At 67.0% G+C, this 16,899-nt stretch overlaps 1 protein-coding gene across 1 annotated transcript in view; it reads left to right on the forward strand.

The window, feature by feature from the left end:
* The first annotated feature begins 1,792 nt into the window (after nt 1-1,792).
* The window catches only part of CSNK2A2 (casein kinase 2 alpha 2), a 33,030-nt gene continuing 17,923 nt past the window's right edge, over nt 1,793-16,899 (forward strand). The window contains exons 1-6 of the mRNA XM_054170180.1: nt 1,793-2,056; nt 2,345-2,456; nt 9,876-9,977; nt 12,480-12,530; nt 14,505-14,564; nt 16,556-16,639. Of these exons, the coding sequence (XP_054026155.1) occupies nt 1,953-2,056; nt 2,345-2,456; nt 9,876-9,977; nt 12,480-12,530; nt 14,505-14,564; nt 16,556-16,639 (513 nt within the window). The 5' untranslated portion in view covers nt 1,793-1,952. The remainder of the gene's footprint in view (nt 2,057-2,344; nt 2,457-9,875; nt 9,978-12,479; nt 12,531-14,504; nt 14,565-16,555; nt 16,640-16,899) is intronic.

Below are 16,899 nucleotides of genomic sequence, written 5' to 3' on the forward strand. Positions count from 1 at the left end.
GCCTGAGGGATGGCTGCAGCTCCCCAGCTTTCCAAATCATGGAATCACAGCATGGGTTGGCTTGGAAGGGAACTTAAAGACCATCCAGCTCCAGCCCCCTGCCACGGGCAGAGACCCCTCCCCCCAGCCCAGGCTGCTCCAGGCCTCATCCAGCCTGGCCTGGAACCCCTCCAGGCAGGGGGCAGCCACAGCCTCCCTGGGCAGCCTGGGCCAGGCTCTTCCCAGCCTCACTGCCAACAGTTTCTTCCTCCTCTCCACTCTCAATCTCTCCTCTCCCAGCTTTAAGCCATTCTCCCTGCTCCTGGCACTCCCAGCCCTTGCCCAAAGTCCTTCCCCAGCTCTCCCGGAGCCCCTTCAAGTCCTGGCAGGCTGCTCTGAGGTCTCCCTGGGAGCCTTCTCTTCTCTGGGTTCAACAGCCCCAACCCTCCCACCCTGTCCCCATAGGGGAGGTTCTGCAGCCCTCTGATCATCTTGGTGGCCTCCTCTGGAGCCCCTCCAACAATTCCATGACCTGCTTGTGCTGGGGGCTCCAGAGCTGGCCAGAGCAGTGGCAGGTGGGATCTCAGCAGAGCAGAGGGGGCAGAATCCCCTCCTTTGAAGTCCTGGTGTGCTGCTTTTGAGCGGGTTGGCTTCTGGTCTGGCCACCGCTGGCTGACATCCAGCACCCCCAGGTCCTTCTCTGCAGGGCTGCTCTCAACCCCCTCCTCACCCAGCCAGGCGCTGGTCTGGTTTTGCTCAGAGAGGTCCAGCAGGAGCGGCTCCTGCGCCGGCTGCCCGGGGAGGAGGAGGAGGAACGATTTGAACGCAGCCTCCTCCTTTCCCAGAGCTCCTGCATGCAGTTAGGAGCCAAGCAGCGTCGGAGGGCATCGGGGTGTGCTGTAAGCCGTAATGGGGGACAGGAGGAGGCTGGGGGTGGGGTGGTGAGGGGAAACGGCAGGCTTGAGGTGGCGCTGAAGCACGGAGCCTTAACGACTTCATAGGAGGGAGGAAACCCGGCAGGTTGTGGTGGCTGACAGGCTGAGGAGGGGTGGCAGGGACCCGACGAGTGAGTGAGTGAGGGCTGCAGGGGGGGAGGGAGAGGAATGACGAACCCCTTAACCAGAGGCAGGAGAAGGAGTGAACAGTAGCAGGAGCTCCCTCAACCTGCTGGCCACACGCTTCTTAGAATCCCAGAATCGTCAGGGCTGGCAGGGACCCCAAGGCTCAGCCAGCTCCAAGCCCCTGCCACGGGCAGGGACACCTCACCCCACAGCAGGTTGCTCACAGCCACCTCCAGCCTGGCTGCAAACACCTCCAGGGCTGAGCAGGAGGCTTCCACCACCTCCCTGGGCAGCCTGGGCCAGGTCTCACCACCCTCCTGCCCAACAACTTCTTCCCCACAGCCAATCTCCAGCTCCCCACTTCTCCTTTTGCTCCATCCCCCTCAGTCCTGTCCCTCCCTGGCACCCTCCAAAGTCCCTCCCCAGCTTTCTTGTAGGACGGAGAGCGACGAGGAGGAAGAGGCGTGAGAAGGAGCGCCGAGAAGCGACAGCGTGCCGAGCCGAGCCGTGCCGAGCCGAGCCGCGCCGCGCCAGCAGCCCAGCCGCCCGCCGAGCGCGCCCCGAGGGGCAGGACCTCCGGGCCGCCAGGGGGCGCTGCGCGGCGCGGCGAGCGGCCGGGCGGCGCCGGCGCCTTTTCCGGGTCGGCTGCGCGGCGCTCGGGGCCGGCCCAGGCTGCAGCCGCCGCCGGCACCGGGCCCGGGCCTCGGCACGCTCCGCGCGGGCCCCGCGCCCGCCGCCCCCCCCCCCCCCCCGCCCCGGGCCGGCCCCTCCCGCGCCTTCCGGCCCCGCTCCGGCCTAGCCCTGCCGCCCCCCGCCGCCGCCGCCCTCCTGCGCGCCGCGCCCCGCCTCGCCGGCCTCCCGCGCCGGCCCTGCGCCCTCCTCCTCCTCCTGCAGCCGCCGCCCGGCGCCGCCATGCCCGGCCCGGCCGCCGGCAGTCGGGCGCGGGTGTACGCCGAGGTGAACAGCCTGAGGAGCCGCGAGTACTGGGACTACGAGTCGCACATCCCGACCTGGGGGTAAAGCGCCCCGCGGGGACCCTCCTGCCCTTCCCCCCCCCCCCCTCCCGCCCCCCGGGGCCGCCGGCCGCCGCCCCCCCGGCAGAGCCCCCTGCCTCCCGCCTCCCCTCCCTCCGCTTTGGGGTATCCCCGAGGGGCAGCCGGCGGGGGAGGGCTGGGGCTGGCAGAGGGCACTCCCCCCCCCACCCCCCCCCCGCTCCCCACCCCCCTCCCTCGGCCTGCTGCCCTGTCAGTTATCCTCTCCCCCCACCTCCTCCTCCTCCCCCCCTCTGCTCTCGGTGCCCGCAGCAACCAGGACGATTACCAGCTGGTTCGCAAGCTCGGGCGGGGGAAGTACAGCGAGGTCTTCGAGGCCATCAACATCACCAACAACGAGAGGGTCGTGGTGAAGATCCTCAAGGTGAGTGTCCCGCCGAGGGCCGCGGGGAGGGGGCTCGCAGTGCCTGGCAGCCAGGGGAGGAGGAGCCGGATCGGCAGGGGCCGGAGGGCTGCCGGCTCTCCTTCAGCCCCCAGAGCTCTTGGGTTTCTCCTCCGGGCCAGGAGGGGGGTTTGGAGCTTGCTTTGGCGTCCCACGTGCTGCAGGGCGGTTTGCTGTCTCCACCTCCTCTGGTCCAGCCTAGCCCTGGGCTTTGAGAGCTCCTCTGGAGGAGCAGAGCTGCAGGCCCCAGCCCTTTGCCCAGTGCTGCGTGGGCTGCCTTGAGTGGGGTGAATCCTCCCTGGCTGAACAGCCCAGGGGCTGCCCTGCCCCCAGGAAGGCAAAGCCTGGGGCAGGGAATCCTCCTGCTCACCTCCAGCTGGCAAGTGGCTCTCTCAGAGCCAGGCAGGGGGATGGATGCTCAGCAGGCAACTTACTGCTCTTCAGTCCTCGAGAGGAGCTGAGGCAGAAGAGAGCTGCACCAGGAGCAGGCTGAGCAGAGGGCTGGAGCTGCTCTGCTCTGAGCACAGCCTGAGAGAGTTGGGGTTGTGCAGGCTGCAGAGGAGAAGGCTCCAGGGAGACCTTCTGGTGGCCTTCCAGGAGCTGCAGGGGGCTGCAGGAAAGCTGGGGAGGGACTTTGGAGGGGGTGAGGGAGGGCCAGGACTGGGGGGGATGGAGCAAAAGGAGAAGTGGGGAGCTGGAGATTGGCTGTGAGGAAGAAGTTGTTGGGCAGGAGGGTGGTGAGAGCCTGGCCCAGGCTGCCCAGGGAGGTGGTGGAAGCCTCCTGCTCAGCCCTGGAGGTGTTTGCAGCCAGGCTGGAGGTGGCTGTGAGCAACCTGCTGTGGGGTGAGCTGTCCTTGCCCAGGGCAGGGGCTTGGAGCTGGCTGAGCCTTGAGCTCCCTTCCAGCCCTGCCAGCTCTGGGCTTCTGCTTGAGGGGACTGGCAGAGGCTGCCTGAGATGTGGCAGTGTTGGTGGCCCTGTGTTCCAGCCTGGTGGCCCTGGGCTGTGGGGGGCACCTCGGTGCAGCCCTGATGGCTTCTTGCCTGGGGGTGGCTGAAGGCAGGGCTGAGCTGCTGCAGGGCTGAAGCAGCAGGTCCAACAGCAAGCTGTGCCCTCTGGCCTGGCAGAAGGCTGTGCTGGGGAGCTGAGGGGTTGAAAAACAAAAGGGAGGAAAGCTGAAAGAGTTGAGGTGCTGTTGGGCCTGGCTTGGCTGGCACTGGTGGCTGGCACTGGTTGGAGCAGCAGCAGCCCTTGGCACTTGGTCCCCAGGGGCAGCTGGGGGCTGGCCATGGCTGCTCTTAAGACTCTGGGCATGCTGTGGTCTGCAGGGCTGAGGTTAAACCTGGCCTAGCTGCTGCCTAGGCCAGGCTGATAGCTTCTCAGCTGGCCCTGCTGATTCCCCTCCCTGGCTGGGTTTGCTTCTTTGGCTCTGTCTTGGTTATGTCCTGGTTTCTCTGCCCACTGCTCCAGGGCAAGGTGAGATCTGCTGTTTGCCTCTGGAGGAGAGGGCTGGGGAGGAGCAGCTGAGGGAGCTGGGGGGGGTTCAGCCTGGAGCAGAGGAGGCTGAGGGAGACCTCCTTGCTCTCTGCAGCTCCCTGAGAGGAGGCTGCAGGGAGGTTGGGGCTTGGGCTCTGCTCCCCAGGCTCAGGGGATGGAAGGAGAGGACCTGGCCTGGAGCTGTGCCAGGGGAGGCTGAGGTTGGAGAGGAGGCAAAATGTCTTTGGTGGCAGAGGGGTCAGGGCCTGGCAGAGGCTGCCCAGGAGGTGGTGGAGTCCCTATGGCTGGAGGTGTCCCAGAGCCCTGTGGCCATGGCACTGGGGGCCAGGGGCTGGTGGCCAGGGTGGGGGTTGGGTTGGTGCTTGGCCTGGCTGATCCCAGGGAGCTTTTCCCAGCCAAACCATTGAATGGTTCCTTGCTGAGCTGAGTCCCTCTGGCAGGTTTGGTTTTGGGGCTCCCCCTCCTTTGGCTGCTTCCTGGGGGGTTGGGTTTGGTTTGTAGGTGGAGGCTGGCAGCAATTTCTGCCATGGGAGAGGGCTCCAAGGGGAGCAGAGCAGAGCTGAGCAAGGTGCAGCTGGGCTCGGGGGGGGAGGGAGCTGTGTGCTGCTGCAGGCTGCTCTGGGGCCACTGAAGGTCTCTCCAGGGCTGCTGTGGTGTGGGGAGAGCCTGGGGCTGGTCCCACAGAGGAAAGCAGCATGAGAGGCTGCAGGGAAAGCTGTTGCAGGGAATCTTCCTTCTCCTTGCCTCTGTCCCAGGCTAAAGAGCTCCCCTGGGGTGGTTCTGCTCTGCTCTGCCCTGGGGAGAGCTCTCCTGCAAGCTGTGGGCTTGCAGACAGCTCCAGTTCCCTGCCCAGGGCCCAGCAGTTGCCTTTCCCTTCTGCTCCCCCCAAGTGCAGGACCAGGAATGAGCCTGCAGGGGAATCAGGAGGAGGGAGAGGAGCAGCACAGGGGAGGGGACTCTGCTCCTCTGCTCAGCCCCCAGCACTGCCTCCAGCCCTGGGGGTGCCAGGGGGTGCCAAGGTGCCCAGGAGCCAGCACTGGGCCCTGGCAGCCCAGAGCCAGCTGAGTGCTGAGCTGCAGCCAGAGCAGGGAGAGCAGCAGCACAGGGAGGGGATTCTGCCCCTCTGCCCTGCTCTGCTCAGAGCCCCCCTGCAGCACTGCCTCCAGCTCTGGGGCCCCCAGCACAAGGAGGACCTGGAGCTGCTGCAGAGGCTCCAGAGGAGGCCACAGAGATGCTCAGAGGCTGCAGAGCCTCCCCTGTGGGGCCAGGCTGGGAGGGTTGGGGCTGTGCAGCCTGCAGCAGAGAAGGCTGCAGGCAGAGCTGAGAGCTGCAGCTGCAGAGCTGCAGGGCAGCTGCAGGCAGGCTGGGCAGGGACTGCTGAGAAGGGGCTGTGGGGATAGGCCCAGGGGCAATGGTTTGGAGCTGGAGCAGGGCAGAGTTAGGTTGGAGCTGAGGAGGAAGCTGTGCAGAGGGAGGCTGGGGAGAGCCTGGCCCAGGCTGCCCAGGGAGGTGGTGGAGGCTCCATCCCTGCAGCCCTTCCAGCTCAGCCTGGCTGTGTCCCTGGGCAGCCTGCTGCAGCTGGAGCTGGCCCTGGAGGCCCTTGGGGGCTGCCTCCCAGCCTGGTGCCCTCTGTGAGGCTGAGAGATGCTCCCCTGGCTGTGGCAGCCTCAGGCTGTCTGGGCAGCCTGTGAGCCAGCTGGCAGGAGTCATCTGAGGGCAGCTGGCTGCTCCTGCTCCTCAGGGCCTGCCTCTCTTGCCCTGATGCCTGGTGACCACTGGCCCAGATCAGCAGTGGGTGGTGTTGCCACCAGGCCCCCTGGCTGCCCACTGCTTGCAGGAGGGTGCAGAGAGCTTTGCTGTGAGGGAGGCAGAGCAGAGACTGCAGCTGGAGAGAGACTTTCTTCTGAGTGGCCAAGAGAGTCAGTGCAGAGTGAGCTGCAGAGCACTGGGCAGGCTCTGAGGACCCCTGGGGGGTGGCAGCCTACCCCCCCTGGGGGTGCCTCTGGTTTCCTGCAGCTGGGCCCAGGAGTGAGCTGTGAAGGTAGCTGCCAGGGAGCCCTCAGCACAGAGCCTGCTCCTTGCTGCTGCTCCAGGCTGAGGCTGCAGGTGGGAGCTCAGAGCCCTGCTGTGCTCCTCCAGGAGCACTGAGCCCAGCTGGCAGCCTCAGGGCACCATGGCCACTGAAGCAGGTCCCCAGGTGCCAGGCCAGGGCCCTCAGGGCTGGTGTGGCTGTGGGGCTGGGCTGCAGAGGCAGCCTGCTGCTGGGCAGTGCTTGCAGCTCCTCAGCACAGTTGCTCTTTGAGGTGCTTGGAGAGCTGCTGGGATGTCAGAGGGATCTGTGGCCAGGGGCACTGCTGGCTCCTGGGGGCAGCTCCCTGCTGTCTCTTGCCCTCCACACCTGCCCACAGGGGGAGAGGTTTGTGCTGGGCCCCTGGGGTCAGCCTGCAGCCTCTCTCTGCTCCCTCTGATGGGTTTCTCCCTTCCCCTTCCTGCTGCTGCAGCTCCCAAGTGCCTCTCAGTGCCCTCAGGTGCAGCCTCCTCCTCTTCCTTCAAGGGGAATCCTCTGCTCTGGGGTCACCATGCCTGGGGGCTCCTGGAATGGGTTGGGCTGGAAGGGAGCTCAAAGCTCAGCCAGCTGCAGCCCCCTGCCCTGGGCAGGGACCCCTCCCCCCAGCCCAGGCTGCCCAGGGCCTCATCCAGCCTGGTCCTGAGCACCTCCAGGCAGGGGGCAGCCACAGCCTCCCTGGGCAGCCTGGGCCAGAGCCTCAGCTCCCTCCTGCTGAACAACTTCTGCCTCAGCTCCACTCTGACCCTGCTCTGCCTCAGCTCCAAACCCTTCCCCCCTGGCCTTGGCTCCAGACCCCCTCAGCCAAAGTCTCTCTGCAGCCTCCCTGCAGGATCCCTTCAGGTGCTGGCAGCAGCTCTGAGGTGCCCCTGGAGCCTTCTCCTCCCCAGGCTGCACAGCCCCAGCTCCCTCAGCCTGTGCTCCCAGCAGAGCTGCTCCAGCCCTGGCAGCATCTCTGTGGCCTCCTCTGGCCTCCCTCCACAGCTCTGTGGCCTCCTCCTGCTGCTGGGGACAGCAGAGCTGGAGGCAGGGCTGGAGGGGAGGTCTGAGCAGAGCCCAGGGGCAGGATCCCCTCTGCTGCCCTCTGCCCACCCTGCTCTGGCTGCAGCCCAGGGTGGGGGTTGGGGAGGGGGCTGCCTGCTGGCCTGGGAAAGCCAAGGTGGATCCTGGGCTGCAGCAGCAGAAGTGTGGCCAGCAGGGCCAGGGAAGGGATTCTGCCTCTCTGCTCCACTCTGCTGAGCCCACAGCTGCAGCTCTGTGCCCAGCTCTGCAGCCTCTGTGCCAGGAAGGCTCTGGAGGGGCTGGAAGGTGTCCAGAGCAGGGCCAGGAGGCTGAGCAGAGGGCTGGAGCTGCTCTGCTCTGAGCACAGCCTGAGAGAGTTGGGGTTGTGCAGGCTGCAGAGGAGAAGGCTCCAGGGAGACCTTCTGGTGGCCTTCCAGGAGCTGCAGGGGGCTGCAGGAAAGCTGGGGAGGGACTTTGGAGGGGGTCAGGGAGGGACAGGACTTGGGGGGGAGTGGAGATGTTGACAGAGGGGCTCCAAGCCTCCCAGCTGAGCTCTCTCAGGCAGACCTGGCTGTGGGATCCCTTCAGCTGCTCTTGGAGGCCTTGCTCCTGGGAGCAGCTCATCCTCCCTCAGCTCCAGCCAGCCCCTAGCAGGACTTCCCCTGCCCTGCTTTGGTTTGGCTCTTCTGCTACCTGAACCTCTTGTGGCCTCCTCCAGAGGGCTCAGGGCATTCTGTCAGCCCTGCTCTGGGGCAGAGCCTGAGCCACAGAGATTTCCTGTGTGACTCCTGGGCAAGTCCCTCAGCCTCAGCACAGCTGAGCCTCTGGGGCACAGCTCCCAGTCTGCTGCTGCATGACAGAGAGCACTGCTCCTGCCCCCCCTGGCAGCCCCCTGGAGGCTGCAGCCTTGGACAAGGCCAGGGAGCTGGTGGCTCTGCTTGGCAGCACAGAGCCCCAGGCCCTTGGGGCTTGCAGACAGCTCCAGTTCCCTGCCCAGGGCCCAGCAGTTGCCTTTCCCTTCTGCTCCCCCCAAGTGCAGGACCAGGAATGAGCCTGCAGGGGAATCAGGAGGAGGGAGAGGAGCAGCACAGGGGAGGGGACTCTGCCCTGCTCTGCTCAGCCCCCAGCACTGCCTTCAGCCCTGGGAGTGCCAGGGGGTGCCAAGGTGCCCAGGAGCCAGCACTGGGCCCTGGCAGCCCAGAGGCAGCTGAGTGCTGAGCTGCAGCCAGAGCAGGGAGAGCAGCAGCACAGGGAGGGGATTCTGCCCCTCTGCCCTGCTCTGCTCAGAGCCCCCCTGCAGCACTGCCTCCAGCTCTGGGGCCCCCAGCACAAGGAGGACCTGGAGCTGCTGCAGAGGCTCCAGAGGAGGCCACAGAGATGCTGAGAGGCTGCAGAGCCTCCCCTGTGGGGCCAGGCTGGGAGGGTTGGGGCTGTGCAGCCTGCAGGAGAGAAGGCTGCAGGCAGAGCTCAGAGCAACCTTGCAGGAGCTGAAGGGCTGCAGGAGAGCTGGGGAGGGACTGTGGGCAAGGGCTGGGAGTGCCAGGAGCAGGGAGAATGGCTTGGAGCTGGGAGAGGGCAGAGGGAGAGTGGAGAGGAAGAAGGAATGGTTGGCAGGGAGGCTGGGGAGAGCCTGGCCCAGGCTGCCCAGGGAGGCTGTGGCTGCCCCCTGCCTGGAGGTGCTGAGGCCCAGGCTGGATGAGGCCTTGAGCAGCCTGGGCTGGGGAGAGGGGTCCCAGGGCATGGCAGGGGGCTGGGGCTGGCTGAGCTCTGAGCTCCCTTCCAAGCTGAAGCATCTGATAGACCTCTGCAGGCCATCAGGCAGGGGGTGGGCAGGAGGTGGCTGTGGCTGGTGGAGGGCAGAGCAGGGCTCCTGCAAAGCTGGCATGGGGAAACCCTCTCCTCTGCAGTGCTCTCTGAGGAAACTTCCAGGCAGAAGCTTTTCCTCCCTTGCCTCAGCTGGGAGGAGAGGAACTGGCCTGGAATGGTGCCAGGGGAGGCTCAGGTTGGAGAGGAGGCAAAAGAGTGGCCAGGGATTGGCAGGGGATGCCCAGGGAGGTGGTGGAGTCCCCATGGCTGGAGGTGTTCCAGAGCTGTGTGAACAGAGGCTGCAGAGCTGGGCACAGAGCTGCAGCTGTGGGCTCAGCAGAGTGGAGCAGAGAGGCAGAATCCCTTCCCTGGCCCTGCTGGCCACACTTCTGCTGCTGCAGCCCAGGATCCACCTTGGCTTTCCCAGGCCAGCAGGCAGCCCCCTCCCCAACCTCCACCCTGGGCTGCAGCCAGAGCAGGGTGGGCAGAGGGCAGCAGAGGGGATCCTGCCCCTGGGCTCTGCTCAGCCCTCCCCTCCAGCCCTGCCTCCAGCTCTGCTGTCCCCAGCAGCAGGAGGCCACAGAGCTGTGGAGGGAGGCCAGGGGAGGCCACAGAGATGCTGCCAGGGCTGGAGCAGCTCTGCTGGGAGCACAGGCTGAGGGAGCTGGGGCTGTGCAGCCTGCAGAGGAGAAGGCTCCAGGGGGAGCTCAGAGCTGCTGCCAGCACCTGAAAGGCTGCAGGAGAGCTGGGGAGGGACTGTGGGCAAGGGCTGGGAGTGCCAGGAGCAGGGAGAATGGCTTGGAGCTGGGAGAGGGCAGAGGGAGAGTGGAGAGGAGGAAGGAATGGTTGGCAGGGAGGCTGGGGAGAGCCTGGCACATAGCCCCCAGGAGCAGCACAGGGCTGGGGCAGCAGCCTCAGGCCAGGCTTTAAGCATCTCCAGGCTGGGCCTGCTGAGGGTGGGGGCTGGGAGGGCAGGGCAGGGGCTGGATGGCTGTGGCAGGCTCTCACTTCCCCTCTCTTTGGTCTACTCAAGCCAGTGAAGAAAAAGAAGATAAAACGAGAGGTGAAGATTCTGGAGAACCTCCGCGGGGGCACCAACATCATCAACCTGATTGACATTGTCAAGGACCCTGTGGTAGGTGCCCCCCCCGCCCCCTCCTGCCAGGGGTCTGCTGCCTTTGCCCTCCTGCTGCCTGCAGGCACTGCCCCCCGGGGCCGGCCACGGCGGCTCCCTGCCCCCTGCGGCCAGCCCCCAGCCAGCCCCCGGCGGCTCCCTGCCCGGCCCGGGGCCGACCCCCGGCGGCTCCCTGCCCCCTGCGGCCAGCCCCCAGCCAGCCCCCGGCGGCTCCCTGCCCTCCCGGGGCCGGCCACGGCGGCTCCCTGCCCGGCCCGGCCCGGGGCCGACCCCCGGCGGCTCCCTGCCCCCTACGGCCAGCCCCCAACCAGCCCCTGGCCTCTCCCTCCCCTCCCGGGGCCACCCCCGGGGCCAGCCCCCGCCCGCTCCTTGCCCCCCCCCCCCGTGCCCGGCTCCCGCCGGCTCCCTGCCCCCGCCCCCCACCCGGGGCCACCCCCCCTGCGGCTCCCTGCCAGGCCCGGGGCCACCCCCCGGCGGCTCCCTGCCCCCGCCCCCCCTGTGCCCACCCCCCCCGGCGGCTCCCTAACCCCGCCCCCCGTGCCCCCCCCCCCCCCGGCGGCTCCCTAACCCCGCCCCCCGTGCCCACCCCCCCCCCGGCGGCTCCCTAACCCCGCCCCCCGTGCCCACCCCCCCCCCGGCGGCTCCCTAACCCCGCCCCCCGTGCCCACCCCCCCCCCGGCGGCTCCCTAACCCCGCCCCCCGTGCCCACCCCCCCCCCCGGCGGCTCCCTGCCCCCGCCCCCCCCGTGCCCGCCCCCCCCGCTGGCTCCCTGCCCCCGCCCCCCCTGTGCCCACCCCCCCCCCCGGCTGCTCCCTAACCCCGCCCCCCCGTGCCCACCCCCCCCCCGGCGGCTCCCTAACCCCGCCCCCCCCCGTGCCCACCCCCCCGGCGGCTCCCTAACCCCGCCCCCCCCCCGTGCCCACCCCCCCGGCGGCTCCCTAACCCCGCCCCCCCCCCGTGCCCACCCCCCCGGCGGCTCCCTACCCCCGCCCCCCCTGTGCCCACCCCCCCCGGCGGCTCCCTAACCCCGCCCCCCCCCGTGCCCACCCCCCCGGCGGCTCCCTAACCCCGCCCCCCCTGTGCCCACCCCCCCCGGCGGCTCCCTAACCCCGCCCCCCCCCGTGCCCACCCCCCCGGCGGCTCCCTAACCCCGCCCCCCCGGGCCCACCCCCCCGGCGGCTCCCTAACCCCGCCCCCCCCGTGCCCACCCCCCCGGCGGCTCCCTAACCCCGCCCCCCCCGGGCCCACCCCCCCGGCGGCTCCCTAACCCCGCCCCCCCCGGGCCCACCCCCTCGGCGGCTCCCTAACCCCGCCCCCCCGGGCCCACCCCCTCGGCGGCTCCCTAACCCCGCCCCCCCGGGCCCACCCCCCCGGCGGCTCCCTAACCCCGCCCCCCCGTGCCCACCCCCCCGGCGGCTCCCTAACCCCGCCCCCCCGTGCCCACCCCCCCGGCGGCTCCCTGCCTCCTGCCGCTCCCTGCCCTGTGACCACCTCCTAAGCCCTGCTCCCAGCTCCGGCTAGGTGCTGCCTGTGCCCCTTTGCCCTTGTGCCAAGCAGGGCTGAGCTGTGCCCAGCTGGCTGGGGTCTCCTGCTGGGTGCTGCCTGGGCTGAGCTCCTGCTCCTTTCCTTCTTCCCAGCCCCTCTCTGGAGCCTCCCAGGGCTGCTGGTGGAGAAGCTTTGCAGCCCCACAAGCTCTCTGCAGCCTTCCAGCTTCTGCCTGGAAGCTGGAAAGTGCCCAGCATGGACCTGCCCCTGGCAGCTCTTCATCATGTTGGGCACTTTTCCATCCTCCCACTGGCTCTGGTGCCCAGAGGGCATCTCCTGTGTGGCTGCTGCCCCAGTTAGCCCTTCCTGGGGGGGGGGGGGGAGGTTGGCTGTGAGGAGCAGCTGGCAGAGCTCTGTGCCCCTCCTGACAGCCCCCCTGGCAGTCCTGGCTGCCCTTCCTCTTGCCATGGGCTGAGAGATCTTAGCTCCTGGGCACCCTTCAGCCTTGCCCAGTGCTGTGTCTGCCCTGGGGCACAGGGAGGAGGAGCAGTGGCCAAGGTGCTGCCTGCTGCCTGGGCTGCCTGCTGCCTGGGCTCCCTGTGCCTGGGCTGCCTGCTGCCTGGGCTCCCTATGCCTGCTGCCTGGGCTGCCTGGGCTGCCTGCTGCCTGGGCTGCCTGGGCTGCCTGCTGCCTGGGCTGCCTGCTGCCTGGGCTGCCTGCTGCCTGGGCTGCCTGCTGCCTGGGCTGCCTGGGCTGCCTGCTGCCTGGGCTGCCTGCTGCCTGGGCTGCCTGCTGCCTGGGCTGCCTGTGCCTGCTGCCTGGGCTGCCTGGGCTGCCTGCTGCCTGGGCTGCCTGCTGCCTGGGCTGCCTGGGCTCCCTGTGCCTGCTGCAGGGGCAGGACTGCCTTTGCCTCCTTGGCTTGTGAGGGAAAGCAAAGACTTTGGGCAGGAAGCAGGAGCTTTGTGAGGCCTGCTGGAGCTAGGAAGGTGCCTCCAACTCTCTGTCTCTCTCTTGCAGTCCAAGACCCCTGCTCTGGTGTTTGAGTACATCAACAACACAGATTTTAAGGTGAGTGTGGAGCTGGGAGGCAGCCTCCCCATTTCTGTCCCCTACTCCCCGAGAGCTGTGGCAGCTCTTCTGGGGGTTGAGCTTCACCTTCCTTTCCCCATGGAGCTCAGCAACCTGCCAGGAGGCTCTAAAGGAGAAGGAGTCAGCCTGTACCCCCCAGCAAGCTGCTGGCCCAGCTGTCAGCCCCTGGCTGGGACAGCAGCTCTGAGCTGGGTGAGGAACTGGCTGGAGGCTGAGCCCAGAGAGTGGTGGTGAATGGTGCCACAGCCAGCTGGCAGCCAGGCACCAGTGGTGTGCCCCAGGGAGCAGTGCTGGGCCCCAGCCTGATCAATATCCTCACTGATGATCTGGAGGAGGGGATGGAGTCCCTCAGCAGTGAGTTTGCAGCTGACAGCAAGCTGGGGGCAGGAGCTGAGCTGGGAGAGGGCAGCAGAGCTCTGCAGAGGGACCTCAACAGGCTGGGCAGAGGGGCAGGGGCCAAGGGCAGGAGATTGAACACAGCCAAGTGCCAGGGGCTGCACTTTGGCCACAGCAACCCCAGGCAGTGCTGCAGGCTGGGGGCAGAGTGGCTGAGAGCAGCCAGGCAGAGAGGGAGCTGGGGGGAGTGGTGGAGAGCAGCTGAAGAGGAGCCAGCAGTGTGCCCAGGGGGCCAAGAAGGCCAAGGGCAGCTTGGCCTGCAGCAGGCAGAGTGTGGCCAGCAGGAGCAGGGAGCTCATCCTGCCCTGTGCTCAGCACTGCTCAGGCCACACCTGGAGTCCTGTGTCCAGCTCTGGGCTCCTCAGGTCAGGAAAGAGGTTGAGCTGCTGGAAGGTGTCCAGAGAAGGGCAACAAAGCTGGGGAGGGGTCTGGGGCACAGCCCTGGGAGGAGAGGCTGAGGGAGCTGGGGTTGGAGCCTGCAGAAGAGGAGGCTCAGGGGAGACCTTCTTGCTCTCTGCAACTGCCTGCAGGGAGGTTGGAGCCAGGTGGGGGTTGGGCTCTTCTCCCAGGCAGCCAGCCCCAGAACAAGAGGACACAGCCTCAAGCTGTGCCAAGGGAGATTTGGGCTGGAGGTTAGGAGGAAGTTCTACACAGAGAGAGAGAGATTGGCCCTTGGGATGTGCTGCCCAGGGAGGTGGTGGAGTCCCCATCCCTGGAGGTGTTCAGGAGGAGACTTGAGAGGGTGCTTGGTGCCATGGGTGAGTTGATTAGGTGGTGTTGGGTGATAGGCTGGACTTGATCTTGAAGGTCTCTTCCAACCTGGTCTGGTCTGGTCTGTTCTGGTCTGTTCTATTCTGTTCTGCTCCCAGCCCTGCAGGTGATGAGGGAGGAGGTGACCCTGGTTTGTGCTGGGGAGTGTGGGGTGGCAGAGGCTGCAGAGCACACCTCCTGCTGCCTGTGGGCCTGCTAGCAGGGGGCTGAGCAGCCTTCAGTCTCCCTTAAAGGCTTCTCTGATGATGCAGCACAGCTCACGGGGTGGCTGGGGAGCCCCAAGTGCCATTCCTCCCTCACAGAACCATGCAGTGGGTTGGGTTGGAAGGGAACTCAAAGCCCATCCAGTGCCATCCCCCTGCCATGCCCAGGGACCCCTCCCCCCTGCCCAGGCTGCTCAAGGCCTCATCCAGCCTGGTCCTCAGCACCTCCAGGCAGGGGGCAGCCACAGCCTCCCTGGGCAACCTGGGCCAGGCTCTCCCCAGCCTCCCTGCCAACAGTTCCTTCCTCCTCTCCACTCTCCCTCTGCCCTCTCCCAGCTCCAAGCCATCCTCCCTCAGCCTGAAGTCCCTGCCCAGGTTTCTCCTTCCCCAGGGGGGGGTCCCCTCTGGAGCTCCTACCTGGTAGCCCTGGCAGAGCTGAGAGCAGGAGGAGCCTGGGGGGTGGCAGCATCCCCAGGCCCAGCAGCTGGGGTGCAAGGAATGGAACTGCTCTAGGTGTGGGATGTTTCATTCATTGAGTGGTTGCTCTCTCCCCCTCTGCCCTGCCTCCCCTCCTGTCTTTCAGCAACTCTACCAGATCCTGACAGACTTTGACATCCGGTTCTACATGTATGAGCTGCTGAAGGTGAGTGCTGCTGCAGCTGCCAGGCCTGCAGGGCCTGAGGGGGCCAGGGGGCACAGCTCCTGGGGCACTCCCTCCCCAGTGGTTACTGCATGGAATCACACAGCTGGCAGGCTTGGAAAGGGAGCTCCAGGCTCAGCTCAGCCCCAACCCCCTGCCACGGGCAGGGACACCTCACACCAGGGCAGGTTGCTCACAGCCACCTCCAGCCTGGCTGCAAACACCTCCAGGGGTGAGGCTGCCAGCTGCAGGCTTTGCTCTGGGTCAGGGGTTCAAATGCAGCCCCAGATAAGGACTTTGCCTGCTTGGGCTTGGAGCTCTGTGTCTCTGGCAGGGGAGCCCAGGACGCTTGAAGGCGGTGGATGTGGGCTTGGTGAGCAAAGCCTCTGGCTCTCAGCTGCTGACCTGACACTGCTCTTGGTCTTGGGGGCCTCCCAGCCAAAGCTTTCCCTGCAGCAAGGGGTGTCCCAAAGCTCTCCTCTCAAACTAGCCCAGCCTCCTCCTGCCACAGGGCTCCATGGGGAGGTGTGGGAGATGTGCCTCCTTGAGACTGCCAGGACACGGCAGGCAGCAGGGCACTAGGGAGAGCTTCCAGCCTTGGGCTGAGCTCAGGGCTGTTGTGTGCTGAGCTGCTGGAGCAGCAGCTTGGCTCTGGCAGATCCTAGCAGAGCCTCAGGACTTTTGGGTGGGCCCTTGGCAAGTCCCCCTGCTTCTGTGGATGAGGAGGACAGGCTAAGGAAAGCCTCCAGGGCTTGGTGGCTGCAGGAGGTTTCCTGGAATAGATGAAGTGGGCTTGAAGGAGGCTGTGCACCCTCCAGCCTGCTGCACCTGGCTGCAGGGGACAGAACTTGCTAGGAAGGTTGGAGGGAGCCTGGAGCAGCCCAGGATTAGGGGGAGAGAGGTGAGGAGGCTGAAATGATCCTGCTTGAGGGCAAGCAAGAGCAGCTTCCATCTCTGAAAACAGATCACAGAGTGGCTCAGGGACCTCAGAGATCATCCAGCTCCAGCACCCCTGCCAGGGACAGGGACAACTCTCAGCTAAACCTGGTGGCTCAGGGCCTCACCCAGCCTGGCCTGGAACACACCTCCAGGCAGGAGGCAGCCACAGCCTCCCTGGGCAACCTCTGCCAGAGCCTCAGCTCCCTCCTGCTGGAGAGCTTCCTCAACTCCTCTCTAACCCTGCTCTGCCTCACCTCAAAACCATTCCCCACCCCTGGCCTCAGCAAAAGTCTCTCTGCAGCCTTCCAGGTATTGGAAGTTCCCTTCAGGTGCTGGAAGTGTCCAAGCTGGTGCAGATCTCTGCAGTGGAGATCCCAGCAGCACTGTTTGCTGGTGGAAGGGCCAGGGAGCCCTGCTGTGGTGGCAGCTCCTCTGAGGACAGCGTCACTGCCCTGGCACCGCTGGCATGGCTGGGGAGTGGCTGCAGGCAGTGCCCTCCCCCTGTGCTGCTGGAAGATCTCAAGAGCATCTGAGAGCTGTTGATGGATGGCTCTCCCTCCCCCTTGGAGCTGAGGGAACAACATTCCAGGCCCCTTGCTGCAGGGAACAGCTGCATGGAGGGGGGTGGGAGGTGGTGCCAGGTCACGGAGCTGGAGAAGCTTCTGTGTGCTCCTTTGCCTTCAAGCTGTAAGCAGCAGCCCCCTCCCTCCCTCCTGTGCTGTCACCTGCACAGGGAGCAGGGCAAGAGGTGGCTCAGTGGCTTGAGAGTGTTTAGGGACAGAGGTGGCAGAGGCTCTGCTGGGATGCTGAGCATGGCAGAGGCGTTCACCCCTCGCGGGGAGGGCAGCAGCAGGCGGGGGGCTGCCCAGGCTGGAGCTGGGCAGCAGGAGGGACCCCTCCCCGCCTCAGAGGCAGCCCAGAGCTTGAGCTGGGGGCTTCAGCAGCAGCTGAAGGTGCCAGCCTGTGGTGCCAAGGGCCGCCCGTGGCGGTGGTGGCGCCGGGGCAGCCCTGCCAGCCCTGCCTGACGTCCGTGTGTCTGTCTGTGTGTCCGGCAGGCGCTGGATTACTGCCACAGCATGGGCATCATGCACAGGGACGTCAAACCTCACAACGTCATGATCGACCACCAGCAGAAAAAGGTACTGGGGGGAGCACCAGCCCCAGCCCAGGGGGGCCTGGAGCTCTGCCACCCCCTCCACCCACAGCCTGGGCAGCTGTGCTCCCCCTCCCCAGCCTTGAACCTCCCTTCGGCGGCTCCCCTCCGCCTCCGGAGGTGGCCGAGGTCCCGCGGGAGAGCCCTGCAGGGGGAGCCAGACACAGCATGGGCTGGGCTGGTGGGAGGGGGCCTGCACAGGGAGGGCATCCAGGCCTCCCCCCTGCCCCCAGCAGGGCCATCCCC

Source organism: Dryobates pubescens, chromosome 19 (genome assembly GCF_014839835.1).
Source record: "Dryobates pubescens isolate bDryPub1 chromosome 19, bDryPub1.pri, whole genome shotgun sequence".
Taxonomy (NCBI): domain Eukaryota; kingdom Metazoa; phylum Chordata; class Aves; order Piciformes; family Picidae; genus Dryobates; species Dryobates pubescens.